This window comes from Lycium ferocissimum, chromosome 11 (genome assembly GCF_029784015.1).
Source record: "Lycium ferocissimum isolate CSIRO_LF1 chromosome 11, AGI_CSIRO_Lferr_CH_V1, whole genome shotgun sequence".
Classification (NCBI taxonomy): Eukaryota; Viridiplantae; Streptophyta; class Magnoliopsida; order Solanales; family Solanaceae; genus Lycium; species Lycium ferocissimum.
The window spans coordinates 51618528-51641238 of record NC_081352.1 but is presented as its reverse complement, the minus strand read 5'-3'; the positions used below and the strand labels follow the sequence as shown (position 1 = coordinate 51641238).

General features: G+C 31.6%; 1 protein-coding gene across 1 annotated transcript; it reads left to right on the top strand.

Annotated features, from left to right (window-relative positions):
- The first annotated feature begins 1120 nt into the window (after positions 1–1120).
- Positions 1121–19170, top strand: LOC132036898 (polyamine oxidase 2-like). The gene is given in 11 exon segments (XM_059427307.1): positions 1121–1380; positions 15826–15941; positions 16025–16113; positions 16228–16264; positions 16266–16354; positions 16544–16631; positions 16799–16884; positions 16998–17100; positions 17904–18001; positions 18111–18540; positions 18877–19170. Coding segments are annotated over 11 exon segments (1455 nt in total). The 5' UTR covers positions 1121–1340; the 3' UTR covers positions 19156–19170.
- The last annotated feature ends 3541 nt before the right edge of the window (positions 19171–22711 follow it).

The following is a 22711-nucleotide window of genomic DNA, read 5'->3' as shown; positions in this document are numbered from 1 at the left end:
TATATTTTGTTTTATTTTCTCCTGTAATTTTGTGTCATACATGCTTGCAAACATTAGTAACTAACAAAGTTTTCACTTAAGATGGGATTAAATTTTAATTTAAAAGAATAAACACAAATAACTTATATCATTGTTAAAATATTTTAAAATGTATCAAAAATGTAAATTATAGTCCTCCCGTCTCAATCTAAAACTGAATTCCAAAGTAAGGTTATCTAATCTTATGTGCGCATAATTTCAACATAAAATTTACCTAATAAATGAATATATTAAAAGAGGAACTATAAAACATTGTTTTCATATATGTTCTGAAAATATTAGAAAAAAAAATTAGTTAAAGAAAATACAATTTGATCTCCAGACAATCATAATATTAAACAATTGCAAAAAAGTATATTTTCACCTTTTTTTCAATATTAAAATACGGGATAGTCAATATTTTATATAATTTAAGATAAAATAGTTAAGTTTAGCATGACAAAATTATTGCAATGTACATTCCATAAAAAGTTCATTAAATTTTAAAAAAAAAAAATTTGAAAAAACGTTACGTATTTTTTAACATGCATCTTGGCTTTTCAGTATTTTTTGTATGATCTAATTTGAAAGAACATCTACAAAAGTATCTTGTAATAACAAGGCTTTTAATTATTTATATTTACTTATAAGTTAACTTTATTGATTTCATCGTACAACAATATTATAGCATTATCTATTTTTGATACTAATTGAATATTGGAAGTTCATTTTGAAAAAATGATTGAGCTAATATTTGCTCAATTCAGAGAAAATTTTACATATTAAATTCTCAATTTCGATCATTGGAGAATATAATCTCAATAAGTTTTAGTAAAATAGAAATTAGAAAAGCTTTCATTTGTTTGATTTTTGTTTTGAAAAGTCCAATATATAAACTAACAAAATTATTTTCCTTTAACTTTCAGATACCTTTTTGTACTTTAATATTTTGGAATCTTTTAGAAAGCGTCAAACTAATATTACAAATACAAAGAAGCAAGAGCAAAAAAAAAAAAAAAAGTTTAAAATAAATCTAAAATTTAATTTTTAACGTCGATTTGGGCTCGAGAAGCATGTAGCCCAAATGACACTAGTAATTCTTATACGCATGAAGTGTTTGATCAAGCTGGGTTCCACTTCAAATTCCAATAATCACTTCTTTACTTGTCTTTTGATTTTTCTTCTTCATTATTCCCCTCAGTCTTTGTTTGACCATTCCAGCACTAATAATACTATTAATTCTCTTATTCTCAGATTATTATTATTAACTTTAATCTTATTTGTAACTCCCTTTCTTCCTAATTATAATCGCCCATCATCTCATGGATTCTCAAAACAAGAGTAATCGTCAACTCCAGACAGGTTCGTCTCTTTTTTTACAAGTTTTAATCTACTTTGTTTTTATGCTTATTTTAGTATTTTTAATTACAATTACTTTTAGTTGATTTTTTAATGTGGTTTTTTTGTCGGTGATTTATTTTGGTTTTACTTTATTATAATTTATATACTTATTTTAGTAATTTTAAAGAGCTGAATCGATGATTCTTACGCTTTTACTTAGATTTAGTTGATCTTTTTTTGAGGTTGTGTTATATTCCCTCTGTTTCAATTTGTTTGAACCTATTTCCTTTTTAGTTCGTGTCAAAATGAATGACCTCTTTCCTAATTTGGAAATAAATTCACTTTATGAATGATTTACAACCACACAAATTTTCAAGGCTTATTTTGAACCACAAGTTTCAAAAGTCTTTCCTCTTTCTTAAATGTCGTGCCCAGTCAAATGGGTTCATATAAATTGAAACGGAGGGAGTAATATATTTCAATTAAGTTTGTATTGTTTGAGCTAGAAAATGATCAAACTTTTTTTTTTTCTTTCGAAAAAGGAGAAAACTTTTGTTCACGACATATAGCCGACTTCAACTTGTTTGGAACTCAGAATCATTTGTTATTGTATAATATAAGAATAAAAATAAGAGCTTTTGCAGTTTTGAAGCTGCAAAGAATATGCTTTTTAATATGGGTAAATATATTTGGCACAACCACAAATGGCACAACTTGGCACAATTTCACCTTTTTAGGGGTATTAATGTAAATTCAAGTAGACTTTTAACACAAATTGCACAAATGCCATCGTTATCTACTACGTTTATGCCCTTTCTGGAAAAAAAATTAAGCAAATTTCTAATTCATTCAAATTTTACTCTCTTCACCCAAGATTATTATTACATTTTTCTTTCCAATGACAATCGCTATAGAAAACCGTGCATTCTTTTTGAATGTATGCTTTTCTTATATATATATATAAGAACAAAGGTTCTTTGAGGTCAATAGGACATAAAATACAACATATAATGAATATATATATCCATTAGTCAAAATTTTGAACAGAAATTTTCAAATATTAGAGGGGTAGTAAATTTTTCAATAAGTTCTTTCAATAAGAAAAGTTCAAAGGACAAAACAGGAAATTAATGTTGTTTTCAAATAATTTTTTAACAATCCTACTCGGTACTTCCTCACTCCTATATTTCTTCTTATCATGTAGTTATAATTAATTTTCTGTCTATCTCCCAAAATTTTCGTGTTTTTTTTTTTTTACTTAATCTGGACTCTGTCCAGTCACGAATCTTGTTATACTGTTCATCTCTTTCTCTTAACCTTTGTTCTTAATAATGTCTTCTTTAACCGCGCCCCGTTGACCACGGCCAACATTGTCCTTTATTATTTGGACATTAAAACGCCTCTTTAAAACCTAAAAATTTACGAGTTAATCCATCGAGGTTATTAAGAGGTTAAGAGAATAACCATATACTAAGAATAACAAATTCATGATGATAAGGAAGTAATTACTTAAACATAATAATAACAAAATAATTTACATAATAGGGAGATTAGTACGTAAAAACATAGTAAATAAACTTACATGGTTTGAAGAAGGAGAGAGGTTTCCCCTTTCAACCCCAAAAAAAACTACTTCACACTAGGGGTAGGTATTAAAAACTTAATATTATTTTACAATAGAAGTTTATATTACACATGTTTTTGACTGGGCAAGGGATTGAAGCATTTGATGAAAGAGGAGGGGAATAAGGAAGTTTTCTAGAGAGAGGTGGTTGGTGCTCTTGTTGGTTATGTCCTTGCTTCTCCACAAATCTTTGCTATTTATAGGCGTCTGGCAGATTTTAAAACTCCGGATTTCAAAATGTTGAAGAATCTTTTGAGTTCAGCCGGGTGCTCTTTGGGCCCCATCGTCACGTGAATTTTTCAAAAGAAAACTTTATTTACTTGTCATAGCCGATACGTCCATTTCGTACGTTGCTTTATTAAAGCTACTTTTTAATAAAACTCTCTTTTTCGCAAATGTCTTAGTCGTTCTTTTGTTCAACGAATCTTTCAGTCTTTTGTCTTATCATAACTATTTCCTCACTACTTTTGTCTGATTATTTTCCTTTACACACATATATATACATATATATACTTTTTTTTTATGTGTCTAAATTATGTAGTGCAATAGAATCAAAACTCACTCCCGAATCGTCGTCGTTTGGGTCTTGTGAATCTTGAAATGCACTATTACGAAAATTTACCATATCTCCTTCCTTCCGAACTATGGGCTGGTGACATCCTTGGACTTGGAGATAATTCTGGACTAGGGTTCTTGATTATATGCTTGTCTTGTTCTGCTTTTGCTTGGAAAAATCTTTCCAAAGTCCCTTTAACTATACTTTCTATGTTGTCATTTTTTTTTTTTTTTGCAAATATGCTTTTTTTGGTAGAAGTAGCTCCTTGCGTCAGTGTCTTTGGTAGTCTTCGTCTTGTCTAGAGAGATGAACATCCCTCATCTTCACTTTTTGGCAAAGTGATGTACCAATGCATTTGATGAGTCTTTACCGGCTACCGTTTGAACCGGACTAGCCGTATCTTTATCCGATCTGGGGGATCTATTTGCATTCATTGGGAATGCACCGTCTCATCCATTTTTGTCCGAGATGGAGAACTGCGGGATTGTACTAATTCGAACTTAAGCGCTTGTAGTCTTTGTTCTATCAGCTTTGCTTGTTCCAAGAGTTTCATTTTTTCTTGGATGAGTGTCTCTTCGTTTGGTTAAGCCTTCGACTATTTCGATCATAGAGAGAGCGATGATCCCAAAAAAATCACCTTGTTTGTGTCTTTTTGTATATTGTACCGAGGGGGTTCTATCCGGATTTTGTCCGAGAGCCGGAGAAATATAGTAGTTTGGACCCAACACTCCTCTAGCATAGTCTAATGCCTCAGTGAAATCATTAAAGCCTTTAAAAAGAGGTTTTCTTATGTCTTTAATAGAATCTAAAACTTCTATCCTGGTCTGAAAAATATCATTAGTTCTACCAAGGATTACAACATAAAATTTAAATTTCTTATCTAGATTTTTGTCTGTAAAATACTGACAAAGTGCATTTAGAGTGGCTACAAAATGACTAGAGTCTTTTTTGTTATGTGATATCCACAAATTGTCTACTAAACATGTCTGTTGTTTGTCTATTACATATTCTGGTAATACCTTAAAAGTTAAATTAGATGGCGGGAAAAATACTAAATTATTAGTTCCAAAATGTATTCTTTCTAAGGCGTTTTTGTCTAATGCAGATGTAGGTCTAAAATGAAGATTACCTAGTACCTTTTGTCTGTAAGGGTCTTGGGTTGAGGCTATGCCTTTTCCCTTGTCTGTTGTCTGAGAATTTGATGGTCTCATGCTGTTCAAATAGAAAATCAGTTAGATGTAATTTTTAATCTACTTAATTGATCTGCTAGGTTATTGTTTTTTCCTTTTATATGTTCGAATGTTAAATTATAAATTGAAATAGTATCCATAAAGTTTAACCATCTTCGTCTACTGCTACTTAATTTTTTGATAGAATTTGACTATAGCTTCTGATCTCGTTCTTATCAATATTTGGTTTTATTTAGTATATATAGTCTAAAACTATTTAGGCCATATATTATAGCTAAAATTTCGACGTCTCGCTACTCATATTTCCTTTTTCTAAATTTTTACCACTTTGATAAGCACATATCTTCTCTTCGCTTTTATTGCTACATTTATTTGGTTTTCCCTTTAATGTTTGCTCCCCGTCCTTCGAAGCTTCCATCTGTTTCTATAATTAAATAGTCTGTTTCTAGGGGCATATTTAAGTCTAGAATATTTTTTTTATTTTTTCTTTAATTTTTTGTACTAATCTAATATCTTATTAAAGTGTTTTTGACCATTTGATCCGTTTTTTTAGTACTGATGGCCTTTATTTTTCCTAAGTCCTTTATAAAACTTCTAGCATAATTTACTATTCCTAAGAATTTTTGTAATTCTTTAACATTATCTAGTTTATGGCATTTCTAAGGCCTTTTTAGCTATGTAAGGTTGCAATTTTATTTTGCCATCTCCTAACACTACTCCTAAAAAGTTTATATGGTTTTTACATAATTCCATCTTTTTCTTGCTAATTATTATTCCATTTTCTACGAATAATCTAAATACTATCTGTAGGTGTCCTAAATGTTCTTTCATGTCTTTACTAAATACTAATATATCATCTACATGTACTAGGACAAATCTTTTATAGTCTCCAAATATACCATCCATCTTTCTTTGAAAAATTGGTGCCATTTGTCTTTAATCAAAATGACATTACTAACCATTCGAAATGTCCTTCGAGACGATGTAAATGTGATCCATTCTATACTTTCTTCATGCATTAAATGCGCGATATCGATTTCTGATCAAATTTACTAAAAATCTTTTTACTTTGTATTATTTATTAGTTCTGTTTTGTCTAGTAACTTATATCCAATGCATTGCAGTGTTATCATTAAGTCTTTTGTAATTTATTACCATTCTAGCTTTTCCTCGTACTATCTACTTATGATTTCTTACCATAAATACGTAGAATCTATGTTTAAGTAGATCTTAACATTATTTCCTAAAATTTAATAATTCGTTTATTTGTACTTTAAAGTCTTCCACATCTTGGTTAGTTGCTTCTATTGAGGCTGTTTTAATTATATATTCTGGATTTATTATATCTAGTTTACTTACAACTTTGTTATTTTTTCAATGTTTTAAAGGTTTTTCTCCTATAATTTCTGTCTCATCTAGTATTCTTATTATATTATCTAAATCTTTTTGGTTTTTTATTACTCCTATCCTTTCCATCCCTGTTTTAAAATTATATTATTCTGTTTCTATGTCTATTAAAGTATAATTTTTTTCTATTAGATTATCGTCGTCTAGCTTTTCTTCTTCTAGAATTAAATTCTTTATTTCTCTTATGCTTTTTAAAGATGTATTGTTGTCTTGACAATCCTTACAACAACTCTCTCTTTCTTTTGCGGGTTTATTTGGTGCAGGTAGAGATCTTCTTATGTACGATTCTAGTTTCGGTTTTATGAGCACATCTTGGTGTATGAGTAATATGTTTTAGAAAAATTACTCAATCTCTTGTAATCATGCAACTTCCATTGTTATGTAACGTAAATCTGTCAGGTATGAAAGTATACTTATACTCAAGTCTCTTACCCATATCTTATCCATTTTATAACTAGGTTTATAAAATTGAACAATCTTTGATAAAGCTAATGTATGCCTTATGAACATAATGTTTATATATATTATGAGTTTGATCCATTTAGCATGGCTGCCAACTAGTTTGTCTAGAACTTTTATTAAATTTGGTGGAACTATTCATTTATTTATTATACATTTAGTACCTCCCGAATCTAATGAGTACAGAAGACTAAATGTATAATAAATAAACGAATAGTTCCACCAAATTTAATAAAAGTTCTAGACAAATCGATTGCAGCCATGCAAATGGATGGAACTCATAATATATATAAACGTTATGTTCATAAGGCATACATTAGCTTTATCAACACTTGTTCTAATTTTATAAACCTAGTTATAAAATGGATAAGATATGGGTAAGAGACTTGAATATAAATATAGACTTTGTCATTGGATTAGACTTTATATTACATAACAATGGAAGTTGCATGATTACAAGAGATGGAGTAATTTTTCTAAAAAGTATTACTCATACAATTGCAAGACAAGCTCATAAAATCGAAACTAGAATCAGATATTGTACATCTCTACTACAGACCAAATAAACCTGCAAAAGAAAGAAGAGAAATAAAGAATTTAATTCTAGAAGAAGAAGAAATACTAGACGACGATAATCTAATAGAAAAAAATTATACTTTAATGGACATAGAAACAGAATCATATAATTTTAAAACAGGGATAGAAAGGATAGGAGCAATAAAAAACCAAAAAGATTTAGATAATATAATAAGAATACGAGATGAGATACAAATTATAGGAGAAAAACCTTTAAAACATTGGAAAAATAACAAAATTGTATGTAAACTAGATATAATAATCTTAATATATAATTAAACAAAATTTCAATAGAAGCAACTAACCAAGATGTGGAAGACTTAAAGTACAAATAAAAGAATTATTAAATTTAGGAGTAATAAGAAGATCTACTTCTAAACATAGATCCGCCGCATTTACAGAAGAAATCATACCGTAGATAGTAAGAGGAAAAGCTAGAATGGTAATAAATTATAAAAGACTTCTAAGCTGATAACAATACGTGATATAATATGCTTACTGTATTGGGGAAAATGTAATTAATAAATAGAATACAAAGTAAAAATATTTTTAGTAAATTTGATTGTAAATCGTGATATCATGTGCATTTAAATGCAGATGAAGAAAGTATAGAATGGACTGCATTTACCTGTCCTGAAGGACATTTCGAATGGTTAGTAATGTCATTTGGATTAAAGACAGCCCCACCAATTTTTCAAAGAAAGATGGATAGTATATTTGGAGACTATAAAAGATTTGTCCTAGTATATGAGATATATATAATATTTTTAGTAAAGACAAAGAACATTTAGACACCTACGTACAGTATTTAGATTATTCAGAGAAAATGGAATAATAATTAGCAAGAAATAGATGGAATCATGTAAAAACCATATAAACTTTTTAGGAGTAGTGTTAGGAGATGGCAAAATAAAATTGCAACCTCATATAACTAAAAAGGCCTTAGAAATGCCAGATAAACTAGATAATGTTAAAGAATTACAAAAATTCTTAGGAATAGTAAATTATGCTAGAAGTTTTAGGGATAATAGTCAAAATACCCCCCAATGTTTGACCAAAATGCCAACTACACACCTAACCTCTTTGTTGGTCCTATTACCCCCCTGGACAAATTTTTTCAGTATTAAAATGCCTCTTTTTTGCCGATGTGTGGAGACGTGAATACACCGCCCGGTGGCGCGTGATGGCCTTCAAAAATGCATCCGACGTGTTTTGGACTCCAACTAAGTCACATATGATGCCACATAGATATATTTAAATTCCCTCCATTTTTACACCAACTTCTCATTTTTTAGCCCTAACTTCTCATTTTTTTCTCAATCACAGCCAAACAAGCCCTAAACACAAAACCCATTTTCCTTTCATACCACCACCGATCTAATTACCACAATAATCCCGTGGTTTCTTGCGATTGCATAGGGAAATTAAAGATCGTCTATGAGTTTGAAGTGTAAGTTGCCAAGTGAAGATTTGGATGTTTTGGTATCCATCTCCATTTTTTTTGTCAAAATAATATCCATTATAAACAAAAATAAAATCAACCGAAGAAAATCCACATATGATTCCCAACAACTTGTTAAAGAACAACTTTCCACCATAAACGAAAATCAAGGAAGGAAAAAAAATGAAAAATCAAGAAAAAAAAAGGAAAAATGGAAAAAAAAAAAAGTTGAAAAATCTAATGTTGTTAAAGAAAATCTGATTGGAAGTTGCTTGTTTGGAGTTGCTACTTGTTGCTTGGTTGGAGTTGTTTAAGCACTAATTCTTTGAGTTGATATTGGGAGAAAATTAAACTCCCATTGCTGGGAATTTGGAGAGAAAGCTATGAAGAACACCAAATGGGTTTATTTAAATTCTTCATTGTTTGATCAAATTAATGGATGAACTTTGTTCTATTAGGTGTTAGGAAGCTTCCTTTCATATTTGGATTTGTTTGGATTAGATTTGAGAAGTTGGTGTGATTTTTTTTTTTTTCAACTTCTAATGAAGATGATGATGATAATGTTGATGAAGATGAAGGAGAATTGGTTATGGGTTTTTGGATCCTTACTAAAAATAGAGTATGGAAAATTGAGAGATTTTTTTTTGAGTTGATTTGGTGTGATTTTTTTTCCAACTCCTAATGAAGACGATGATGACGTGGCGCGGGGCCGTGCGCGTGTATCAAGCGCCTGTAGCGAATTGGGAGTTGTCATATTGGACGCCACATCGCGAAAAAAGGTCATTTTTTGATGAAAAATTTGTTGGGGGGTAATAGGACCCCCGCAAAGGTTAGGTGTGTAGTTGGGATTTTGGTCAAACGTTGGGGGGTATTTTGACTATTATCCCGAAGTTTTATAAAAGACTTAGGAAAAATAGCAGGGCCATTGTACTCAAAAACGGGATCAAATGGTCAAAAACACTTTTAATCGAGAAGATATTAGATTAGTACAAAAAATTAAAGAAAAATAAAAATATTCTAGACTTAAATATGCCCCTAGAAACAGACTATTTAATTATAGAAGCAGATGGAAGCTTGAAGGATGGGGAAGATGATAAAGGGAAAACCAAATAAATGTAGCAATAAAAGTGAAGAGAAGATATGTGCTTATTAAAGTGGTAAGTACCGAGAAAAAGGAAATATGAGTAGCAGAGACGTCGAAATTTTAGCTATAATATATGGCCTAAATAATTTTAGACTATATATACTAAATAAACCGTAAATATTGATAAGAACAGGTAATGAAGCTATAGTCAAATTCTATCAAAAAATTAAGTAGCGATGAAGACGAAGATGGTTAAACTTTATGGATACTATTTCAATTTATAATTTAACATTCGAATATATAAAAGGAAAAGACAATAACCTAACGGACAATTAAGTAGATTAAAATTACATCTACCGATTTTCTATTTGAAGGAAGACGCAGACCATGAAGTTCTCGGACAACGAGACAAGGGAAAAGGCATAGCCTCAACCCAAGACCCTTTCGTACAAAAGGTACTTAGGTAATCTTCATTTTAGCACTACATCCGCATTAGACAAAAACGCCTTAGAAAGAATACATTGGGAACCAATAATTTATTATTTTTCGCCATCTAATTTAACTTTTTTAAGGTATTACCGTAATATGTAATAGACAAACAATGACATATGTTTAGTAGACAATTTAGGATATCACATAACAAAAGACTCTAGTCATTTTGTAGCCACTCTAAAATGCACTTTATCGTATTTTTGCGTACAAAAATCTAGATAAGAAATTTAAATTTTATGTTGTAATCCATGGTAGAACTAATGGTATTTTCAGACCTGGATAGAAGTTTTAGATTCTATTAAAGATATAAGAAAACCTCTTTTTAAAGGATTTAATGATTTCACTGAGGCATTAGACTATGCAGAGCAGTTGTTGAGTCCAAACTACCATATTTCTAAACTTTAGACAAAATCCGGATAGAACCCCTCGGTACAATATACAAAAAGACACGAACAAGGTGATTTTTTGCGATACCGGCTCTACTATGGCTCGAAACCGTCGAAGACTTACGGTAAAGAGACACTTCAAAAAAAAAATGAAACTCTTGGAACAGCAAAAGTCCTAGAACAAAGACTACAAGTAGTTAAGTTCGAATTAGTACAATCCCGGTAGTTCTCCATCTCGGACAAAAATGGATGAGACGGGTGTGTGCATTCCCCAATGAATGCAAATAGATCACATGACGGATAAAGATACAATAGTCGGCTCAAGCGAAAGCCGTTAAAGACTCATCAAATCCACATGGCTATCACTTTGCCAAAAAGTGAAGATGAGGATGTTCATCTCTCTAGACAAGACGAAGACTACCAAAGACAACGACGCAAGGAGCTACTACCAAGAAAAGCATACTTTGCAAAAAAGAAAAAAATGACAACATAGAAAGTATATTTAAAAGAGACTTTGGAAAGATTTTTCCAAGCAAAAGTAGAACAAGACAGACATATAATCAAGAACCCTAGTCCAGAATTATCTCCAAGTCCAAGGATGTCACCAGCCCATAATTCAGAGGAAGGAGATATCGTAAATTTCTCGAATAGTGCATTTCAAGATTCACAAGACCCAAACGACGACGATTCATGAATGAGTTTTGATTCTATTGCACTACATAATTTAGACACATAAAAAAAATTATTATATATATGTGTGTGTAAAGGAAAATAATCAGACAAAAGTAGTGGAGGAAATAGTTATGATGAGACAAAAGACTGAAAGATTCGTTGAACAAAAGCAACGGCTAGAAGACATTTGCAGAAAAAGAGAGCTTTATTAAAAAGTAACTTTAATAAAACAACCACGGTAAATGGACGGATCTAAGCTGGAGACAAGTAAATAAAATTTTCTTTTGAAAAAGTTCATGTGACGATGGGGCCAAAGAGCAATTTACCGAACTCAAAAGATTCTTCAACATTTTGAAATCCGAAGTTAAAGTCCGTGACGCCTATAAATAAGATTCGTGGAGAAGCAAAGACATCACCAACAAGAGCACCAACCACCTCTCTCTAGAAAACTTCCATATTCCTCCCTCTTTCATCAAATTTCCAATCTCTCTTTGATCAAAACCCGTGTAATATAAACTCCTATTGTAAAATAATATTAAGTTTTTAATGCCTACCCCCTAGTGTGAAGTAGTTTTTTGGGGTTCCCCGAAAGGGAAACCTCTCTCCTTCTTCAAACCATATAAGTTTATTTACTATGTTTTCTGTACTAATCTCCCTATTATGTAAATTATTTTGTGATTATTATGTTTAAGTAATTACTTCCTTATCATCATGAATTTGTTATTCTTAGTATATGGTTATTCTCTTAACCTCTTAATAACCTCGATGGATTAACTTGTAAATTCCTAGGTTTTAAAGAGGGTTTTAATGTCCAAATAATAAAGGACGATGTTGGCGAAGTGGTCACGGGGAAATTGTGGTTAAACAAGCGTTATTAAGAACAAAGGTTAAGAGAAAGAGATGAACAAGATAACAAGATTCGTGATTTGAGAGTCCGCATTAAGTAAAAAAAAAAACATGAAAATTTTGGGAGATAGACAGAAAATTAATTATAACTACATGATAAGAAGAAATATAGGAGTGAGGAAGTACCAAGTAGGATTGTTAAAAAATTATTTGAAAACAACATTAATTTCCTGCTTTGTTCTTTGAACTTTTCTTATTGAAAGAACTTATTGAAAAATTTACTACCCCCTCCAATATATATATATATATATATTCCTATTTTCTATTTATTTATTTATTCCTTGTTGTTTTATTGGTCATCAAATAGGTGTTGACCAATTACCTATAGTAAGAAAAAAAGTAGAACTTATTATACAACCTATATATATACGCATATTCCTATGTTTTATTTATTTATTTATTTATTTCTTGTTGTTTTATTGGTCATCAAATAGGTGTTGACCAATTACCTATAGTAAGAAAAAAAGTAGAACTTATTATACAACCTATATATATATACTTATATTCCTATTTTTTATTTATTTATTTCTTGTTGTTTTATTGGTCATCAAATAGGTGTAGACCAATTACCTATAGTAAGAAAAAAAGTAGAACCTAGTAGACAACCTACTTTTTTTCTTATATTAAGATAGACAAATTTTTGCATGCCTATTTTTCAAAAAAATACTGTTCAAAAATATCTTCTTTGGAAAGCATATCTTCTTACAATTCCTCGGATCTATACTCCTGTACTCTTTGATATAAGGCTATATATGTGGTTACATAAAAAAATATTCTAGTAAAAATAAAAATAAAATTATTAACAAAGATTTATAAAAGTACATACTAACATGTATATAAATTCATCATTTTCATTGGTCATCACAGAGACGGGAGAAGCTTATATTTTTCTTTTATTTCTTTTTATGGCTTTTTAAAAAAAAAAAGATTATGATGAAACATAGTTCATATTTAACATTGATGACGAACATTCATTTACCCTCTTTTCTCTTCATCTTTTATTTTTTCATTTATTCCTTTATGTTTGACTGTAATTGAAACATTAAATTAACTCAGTTTAGTTAAACATTAGATATAATTGAATAACAATTAACAAATTTTAATTTAAGTCAATCAGTTTTAAAAACAATAGTGGATGTAACAACTCAACATTATGGTTGACTTTAATTGAAATATCGAAATGGTTCAATTTAACTAAGTATTACTTATATAAGATTGAGTAAAACAAATTGATACTATTGATTCAATTTCATCAATTAAAAAAAATGTGGATGTAACAAGTAGTCAACACTATGGTTTACTTTAATTGAAACATTAAATTATCTCAATTTAGCTACGTATTAGATAGAATTGGTAACGATTAATAAGTTTAGATCTAATTCAATCAATTTTTTAAAAATGGTGGATGTAATAAGTAGTCAACATTATGATTGACTTTAATTAAATTTCTTTAATTTAGCTAAGTATTATTTATGATTGAGTAACAATTAGCAACTTTCGATTTATTTAATCAATTTTTTTATAATTTTTTTTTAAAAAAACAAAAAAGATGTAACAAGTAGTCATACTATGATTGATTTTAATTGAAACGTTGAATTATCTCAATTAGCTATGTATGAGATAGAATTGAGTAATAATTAGCAAGTTTATATCTAATCCAATCAATTTAAACAAAAACAGTGGATGTAACAAGTAGTCAACACTACAGTGGATGTAACAAGTAACTAAATACTAGATAGAGTTGAGTAGCAATTAGTGAGTTTAGATTTAATTCAATCAATTTTTTTTTTAAAAAGTGTGGATAACAAGTAGTCAACACTATGATTGACTTTAATTGAAATATTGAATTGCTTCAATTTAGCTAAGTATTATGTAAGATTGAGTAAAATGTTTGCTAAGTTTTGATTCAATTCAAGATAAAATGTATATAAAATCAACACTATGGTTGATTTTAATTGCAATATTGAATTATCTCAATTTAACTAAGTATTAGATATGATTGAGTAACAATAAGCATGTTCAAATCTAAATAAATCAATCTAAAAAATATAGTGGATCTACCAAGCAGTCAACACTATGGTCGATTTTAATTGAATTGCTTTCAATTTACCTAAGTATTATACATGATAGAGTAAATTTAATTCAATCTTTATTTTTATTTTTTAAAATATAGATGTAACAAGTAGTCAATATTATGATTGACATTAATTTAAACATTGAATTATCTCAATTAGCTAAGTATTAGATATAATTGAGTAACAATTAACAAGCTCTGATTTACTTCAATCAGTTTTCTTTTACAAAAACAGCGGATGGAACAAGTAGTCAACATTATGTTTGGCTTTGAATGAAATATTTAATTTAGAAAAAAATCCAGATAAGTACTATTATGTATGATTGAGGAACAATTAACAAGTTTTTATTTAATTTAATTAACTTTTTAAAAATGGCAAACAATATATGAAACAAGAAGTCAACATTATGATTGACTTTAATTAAAACATTAAATTATTTCAAAATAGCTAAATATATTATATCGAATTGAGTAAAAGTTTTTGCTAAGTTTTGATTCAATCAATCATTTTTTCTTATAAAATAAATGAAATTTCGTCAAGAAGTAGACAAGTTTTTATTTAATTTAGTTTTTTTCCTCTATTGTTTATAAGATATTTATAGTGCACATTAACATGTAGTTTGTACTGTAGACCGTACAAATAGGTTGATTGCATAACTAAATTAGGAGTATGTCTATATGTATAAGATTGCCAGCACAGAAAAATTGAGACATCAGAAAAAACAATACAGAACAAAAAAGTGGGGTTGGTGCCACGTCAGGTATACCAACAGCAAGTGTATTGCCCTTCTTCTCTTGATATAATATATTTAGCCAAATATATTTTTCCTATGTATAAACATTTTAGAGGGAAAAATAAAAAAATATTTATAAAATATCAATTTATAATCTCTAAGTGCTTGAAGAATAAAAAGATTAAGCATGCTAAGTGTAATAAATGCTTTGTCTTGGAGAAAAAAGATTTGGAGGGAAATATCAACTATGGAGTCAATTCTTCATTAAGGGTACAACAGACGTTTTAGTTAAAGTTGTGCCAAGTTGTGCCATTTTGAGTTGTGCCAAATAGCAGCACCGTTGTGACGTGGGCCGCTTTCTTTATGGCTTCAAAATGTCCACTGACAGCTATCTGGGGCCACTGAGAATCGTTCATTGGCTACTTTTGATCTAGCTAGATTAGGAGTTGCATTAATACTTTTGATTTCATTAGATCATTGCTATTAAGCAAATGGAATAGATGACAATTTGTTGTTCTGTTGTATTCGTTAACTACTACAAATTAACTAATGACGAATAAATTACCTTGATCTGCTGCCGTTTTGAGTTTATTGACTATGACGGATCATTATTGTCCTCCAAGTTAATTTCTAGTTCTAGTTGATCATTGTGAGATTTATCTAACTCCACTTTTAATTGTGATTGCTAGTCCTGGTACGCAATTTTAGTCCTTTATTGTAAGAATGATAATGGGATTTATATAGTTGCTATGCTACTGTCGGCTCAGTTAAAATATTAATGTCTCGGGAAGTTGGAGACGGGAGAAAATTATTTTTTTGTTTCTTAGCAACTTCTCTGACTGATTTTTTGGTTTTTGTCTTCTAGCTCCTTGCTTCTCAAATCCTGGACAGAGGGCTGATGCTTCACCATCTGTCATTGTGATTGGCGGTGGAATTGCCGGCCTTGCAGCTGCTCGGGCTCTTCATGATGCATCATTTCAGGTATGCATGTAGAAAAGCATGTCTTCACTTAGTTGGCTTAAATAATGATGTTTATGTTTAACAAAGGCGATATTTTCCTGTAGGTGGTTGTTTTGGAATCTCGAGATAGAATTGGAGGCCGAATTCACACTGAATACTCATTTGGTTTTCCTGTTGACTTGGGTGCATCCTGGTAACGAGTTCTACTCTTTGCTTTTGCTTTACAACCAAGGGTTTTCTTTTTACTGACAGAAATTAAGTACCTCCTCTTTGCTTGCTATGGAAATTAATTGGCTGATTGTTTTAGGTTACATGGTGTCTGCAAAGAGAATCCTCTGGCAATGACCTCTGGCACCTCTCATTGGAAGACTAGGACTACCTCTCTATCGTACAAGTGGTGACAATTCTGTGTTGTATGACCATAATCTAGAGAGGTTTGTATTTCATGCTCTTCTTACCTCTCACATGCCGAGTTTTTCTTAATGTACAGCAGATTCGCGCACAAACACTTGCATTGTCTTTTGATATTATATTTCTAAATTTGGTTATATCATTGATTGCATAACTATTTCCCTGACCTATTAAGTAATATATATTCATCTGACCTAGCTTTAATTCTTCAGTTATGCTCTTTTTGACATGGATGGTAATCAAGTTCCTCAGGACTTAGTGACTAAAGTTGGCGAAACATTTGAGAGCATTTTGAAAGAGGCATGTTCTCTCTCTCTCTCTCTCTCTCGCCATACCTTCGTTTCTTGTGAACTCTGTATTGTGGACTATCTATTTCTTTCTTCATGGAAAAGAATGTTGTTACATGTGTTTAAAATTTATGGTGCTATGGATATTTTCTAATGAGATCTGGTTCACTTTTGCTGCAGACTGATATAATTAGACAAGAATTTAGTGAAGACATGTCTATTAGCTGCGCTATATCAATGGTTTTTGATAGGAGACCCGACTTAAGGTACCATTTAGTTCCGTTTTATGAATATACTGATCTCCTCCCCCCAAAGTAAACTGAAAAGAATAAGAAAAACACAACTTGCTCTAAGATTTTTTTTTTTTTTTTGGTTACAGGCTCGATGGCATTGCTCATAAGGTGTTGCAGTGGTACCTTTGCAGAATGGAAGGCTGGTTTGCTGCAGATGCTGATACCATCTCACTCAAGTGCTGGGACCAGGTAGATTTCTTTGGCTCCTCTAGGGGAAAGAACTTGTTGGGAGAGTGCTTATATCTGACAGACAATTACTTGCCAAGACCACTGGATAACTAGGTTAATATATAGAAATGCTCTTGTTGTAGCAAAGCAGTTTGTTCAGAAAGAGTGACATTTCTCTACTTTTTTGCATATGGTTGCTGTGACATCTGTTTGCGTAACATATTAGAAATGATATCATTGGATGATTAAAGAAACACCTTGATGATGATATAGGATAGAAATTGGATTTTGACATTAGTGAGCATGATAGTTGGCCAAGATTGAATATCATTAGGGTAAAATAAAGCCTCCGTTAACACTAATTCCAGGTCCTATTATGGTAACTGGCTGTCAAAAATTTTGTCTACCATGATAGTTGGCCAACATTGAATATCATTAGGGTAAAACAAAGCCTCCGTTAACAATAACTTCAGGTCCTATTATGGTAACTGGCTGTCAAAAATTATGTCTACCGTGTTGATGCATCATACTAGTCCTGGTGTTCTCACAAGATTTCAGCTCAAAAATGTGTTTTCTTTGCTTGTTTAATATCTAAGTTCTTCTTCAGTAATAGGAGCAAATGTATGAGGGTTACCCTTCTTGGTATGCTGCGTGTCCCAACATGCAACCTTGTATGCCCTACACCTCTTTTGGTTATGGCGCTGCCAAACTGGTAACCCTGCTCAGACATTGGCTGACGTAAGAAGACTACTATCCCTTTGACTAGTTTCCAGTCCGTCCAAATTTATAGATAAGGCTTACCCATTCAGTTTTGTGATATACAGGAAGAATTGCTTCCTGGAGGGCATGGTCTTATGGTTCGGGGATATCGTCCTGTCATCAACACACTAGCGAAAGGGCTTGACATTCGCTTAAGTCAGAGGTAAGAGGAACCTACCTCTTGACATCTCTGTTTCTGCACCTCCTCCCCTCTATAGAAAACTAGAAAACAGTCTGAACGACTTATTTGTTGCTTTCGGGGTCTTTCTCAGGGTTACACAAGTAGTAAGACGTTATAATGGAGTGAAAGTGACTGTTGAGGATGGGAGAACTTTTGTAGCTGATGCTGCTGTTATTGCTGTTCCTCTTGGTGTTTTAAAATCGAATCGGATCAAGTTTGAACCCAGATTACCTGAACGGAAAGAGGCTGGCATCAATGAACTAGGTGTAGGAATTGAGAACAAGATTATTTTGCACTTTGAGAAGGTGTTTTGGCCGAATGTTGAATTCTTGGGGTTAGTTGCAGAGAGCTCATATGAATGTAGTTACTTTTTGAACCTTCATAAGGCCACTGGCCATAATGTCCTAGTTTATATGCCTGCGGGACAGCTGGCCCGTGACATTGAGAAACTGTCAGATGAAGATGCTGCTAATTTTGCTTTTAAGCAACTTCTGAGGATTCTTCCCAATGCTACTACTCCGGTAATGTTTTAATATCTTCGTGCTCCTGCTTCTTCTTCCAACCCCCCCCCCCCGGCCCGCCTCAGGTTTCAGAGAAACCTAGTAAGGACTACTAGAAATGATTTGGTCCTAGCCCTACTTATATTTGAGTTTTCTTCTATTTCCAATTTGAGATCTGGAAATCAGTTGGAACCTTTTCAAGAGATTGCATTTGGTTAGCTTGAGATTCTGTTAACTGATTGGTTTGTTACCAGAGCAAGAGAATTACTCTAGGAAGCAAATATTGTCTGTCTTGCTTTCCTATTACATAATGATATTCATGTAGCTAACTATCTTTTCAATCTGGTCTTGCTGCAGGTCCAACATCTTGTTTCTCATTGGGGTACAGATGTAAATTCACTTGGATCCTACAGCTATAATACAGTAGGGAAGCCTCATGAGTTCTATGAATGGCTGAAAATACCAGTGGATAACATATTTTTTGCTGGGGAGGCGATGAGTATGGATTACCCAGGTTCTGTGCATGGTGCATATTCAATAGGACTAATGGCTGCCGAGGACTGCAGGATGCGTGTCCTAGAGCGGTACGGAGAGGATGCTCCTGTTGCTGTCCCCTTATTGATCTCCCGTATGTAGCTACTATAGTTCCAATGGCTGACACATCATGTGCTGATTGCTTAGTGAAAATTGTGGAAACCACAAGGTTCCTCAATGAATGATCAAGCGTGAGCGACATGTGTATATTCATCTGTATGCATTATTTATTGCATTTCTAAGTGAATTAGGAGACGGGACAAGGTTGCTATATATAAGGTTTATATGGTACAATGGTGCAGCTGAGGAAGTCGCCCGTGGAGACCGGGTCAGACTTGTAACATCTGCATATTGTGGTGCTTAAGTGCACCTTTCAGTTTAATAGCTACTGTGTGCAACCAGGGGTGGATTTAGCTAATTATATGGGGGTTCCCGGGAACCCCATGTATTTGTGCGGATCTTGTATTTGTATTGAAAAATTCAGCAAATATATAAAAAATACTATTTGGGAACCCATTAATAAAATGTGTTGTTAGTCCAGTGACAACAAAGAACTCTTAAAGCTTTGCTTTTTTTGGTCAAGGGTTGAATCCCTTGGTCACCTGTAGGTCTTTACTTTGTCTCTTTTTTTTTAGTTTGAAATGGGTTGGAACGCATGATATCAATCACGGATGCATACGTATGCTGACATGAATTATATGCTACAAGATGTGATGTGTTCTTTTCCTAAGACAATTTATTCTTATTTGGCGTCATTTCATACCTGATTCTGCAGTATTAAGCATTATATTGGTCAAAGGAAGTGAAATTACATCATGCGGATGAGCTCTGCAAATCGAAATTGTCAATTTTGCTAAACATTCCTCAAAACTAATGAAATGAACAACATAGGTAAGATTACAATCCAAAATGTAGTGAAAGATGCATCTTTAGATGATGAATATGAGATGTATTTATTAAAGACGGGACAAGTTCAAAGAGCTTAGATAGTTGCACTTTCTATTTCGCGTATATAAAACTGGTGAATAATTTTACAATATAGGTAAAATAAAGATAATACCAAGTTGTAGCCACTCATTTGGCAACACAAGCAAGATTTTCCCCAGCAAAATTTGACTAATTTAAAAGTATCAAATTTTGACTGTTTGATAAAACTTGTAAAGAATTTAACAAGCGTACTTTTTTCATTCTTGTAGCGCTAAGGCTATATTTTGAGAACTTCCTTAAATTGAGACAAAATACAAACAATGGTCCGACGATCCCGTTTGTGGAAATCCCCTTCCTTTTTGTGGAATTACGTATTTTCTTCAAAATGTTGAAACTTTGATGCATGTTGAGTCTTCTAGATAACACTTTTCACCTCATGAAGCCACTTCCCTGTCGCATTTTATGTGAAGTATTTGATTGAGCGTAAAATTTAAAAAGAAAAAAAATTGAAACTATTGGAGAACATGTCATTTTTGATATTAAATCATGTCATGAAAAGTAATATGAGAAGTTTAAAGTTAATTTATATTTTGTTCTCTTTTCTAAGACTTTATATTTTGTTCCCTTTTCTAAGACTTTGCAAATTATTACCTTTTGCTTTACAGAGAGTTTCATCCTAAGTTCAATGAGAACTTCAGATTTGATGATCAAAGGGTCATTTGGTTTAAGTTTTCGGAGATATAGTCTCCACATGAAAATCAACATAAAGTTTATATAATTTGCTATTGAGATTTGAGAAGATTTAATCTCCATATAAAATCAACACAAATAAATAGTACAATGTTTATAAATCTCACTATCTATCTTGGTAAATAAAAGAGAAAAGGCCATAAATAATCCCTTATCTATGGGAGTAGGTCTAAAATGGTCCCTAACTATACACTTACGATTTTTAGTCCTTTAACTACTCAAAACTTATCAAATTTGGTCTAAGTCTATTTTTTTATACAAACGGCGTACAAACTCATAAACCTTCGTGAGATTAATCGTTAATTCCTCGGACCTATATTTCTTTCTCACCCTTCTTTTCCTTAAGTTCATTCTTTAACCTCAACTTTTTTCTCGAGTTCTCTCTCGCTTTTCGTAACCGACGGATTGCGTCGGTTAAAATCGACAGAAAACCGACCCAGTCCTTCCGTTTTGTTAAAAAAAAAAAAAGAATTAAAAAAAACCTACGGTCTCACGTCGGTTTTTTTTTTGAAAATTAATGAATGAAATGTAGGAACTTAGAATCGAACCCGGGTATGTTCCTTGGCATTAAAGGGCTTTATCACTAGACCACTGATATTTTTTGGTCATATACTTACATTGATTTAATTTATATTATTTTTTCGCTCTAAAAATCGATGGAGTACGTATAAGTCGGTTTTTTTTTTTTTTTATTAAAAAAATAAAAAATAAAAAAAACCGATGGACTCCATCAGTTTATTTTAGAAAATAATATAAAAAATAATTGTATTTTTTCGTGCATTTTTGTGCAAAAAATAACCAATGCAATTCATCAATTTTCTTAAAAAAAAAGATTTTAAAAAATCATTGAAAAAACTAACGGAATCCGTTGGTTTGTTCCATCGATTTTTTTCCGTTGGTTTTTACCAGTTAATGTTTGAGAAGAGTGTTTACAGAAATTTTGTGCCTGAGTTTGTCTTTTCGAATTTTAGAGACTCGAGAGCGACACCAATGCCAGAATGCTCTTTTTTTTTTTTTTTTTAACAAGAGGAACTTGAGGAAAAAGAAGCAGGGAGAGAGAAATATAGGTCAGAGGAATGCTTTAACAATTAATCTCACGAAGGTTTATGAGTTTGTCTGTTATTTGTATAAAAAAAAATAGGCGGAGACCAAATTTGATAAGTTTTTGGATAGTTAAAGGTAAACCGGTAAGTGTATAGTTAAGGGATCATTTTAGACCTACTCCCATAGATAAGGACTATTTATGGCCTTTTCTCGTAAATAAAACCCTAATGTTTAAAAGCACTATATTGTGAGGACTTGTTACTTGTGTGTATTAGTGATATAACATTAGTTATGAGTTTAACTACAGTAAAGAAGTGAAAATATGTTTCAAGCATTCGAAATGGCTAATAAATGGTCATGCAATTTTATTTTGTTTGGGAAATATCTAGATTTGTCGTTGTAAAAAATTCTAACTTTGCATTCAGTTAGAAGTTTGGCTCATCCATATAATTGCTACTATTATAAATTTAGCAGAAATTGCACTTAGTCACCAAGGGACCAATGTTGTATAGGAAAAAGTTTAAATTTTCTCTTGTGGTTTGCAAAAGATTTATCTTTGCCCTTATAGTTTGCGAGAGGACTAACTAGGGCCTTTTAATTATTGGTGACAAATAAGTTTTAAAATTGAGTTGAAGTAACTCTAGTTTTTTTAATTGAGTAGGGGTGATAATTTTTGGATTAGTGATTAGGGAGTTTTGACTCACCCAAGTTATATTTTTAACACTTTGACCCAAACTTTATTTTTTACACTTTGCTCCCAAGTTATATTTTTAACACTTTAACCCCAAGCTTTATTTTTACACTTTGCCCCCAAGTTTTATTTTTAACACTTTGACCCAACCATGTCAGCCTCGAGCCAAAAAAAAAAAAAAAAAACGCGCGAAATTTAATTTGCACAACGCCGTTTCCACCATTTTAGCTCTTCTTTTAACTTCGT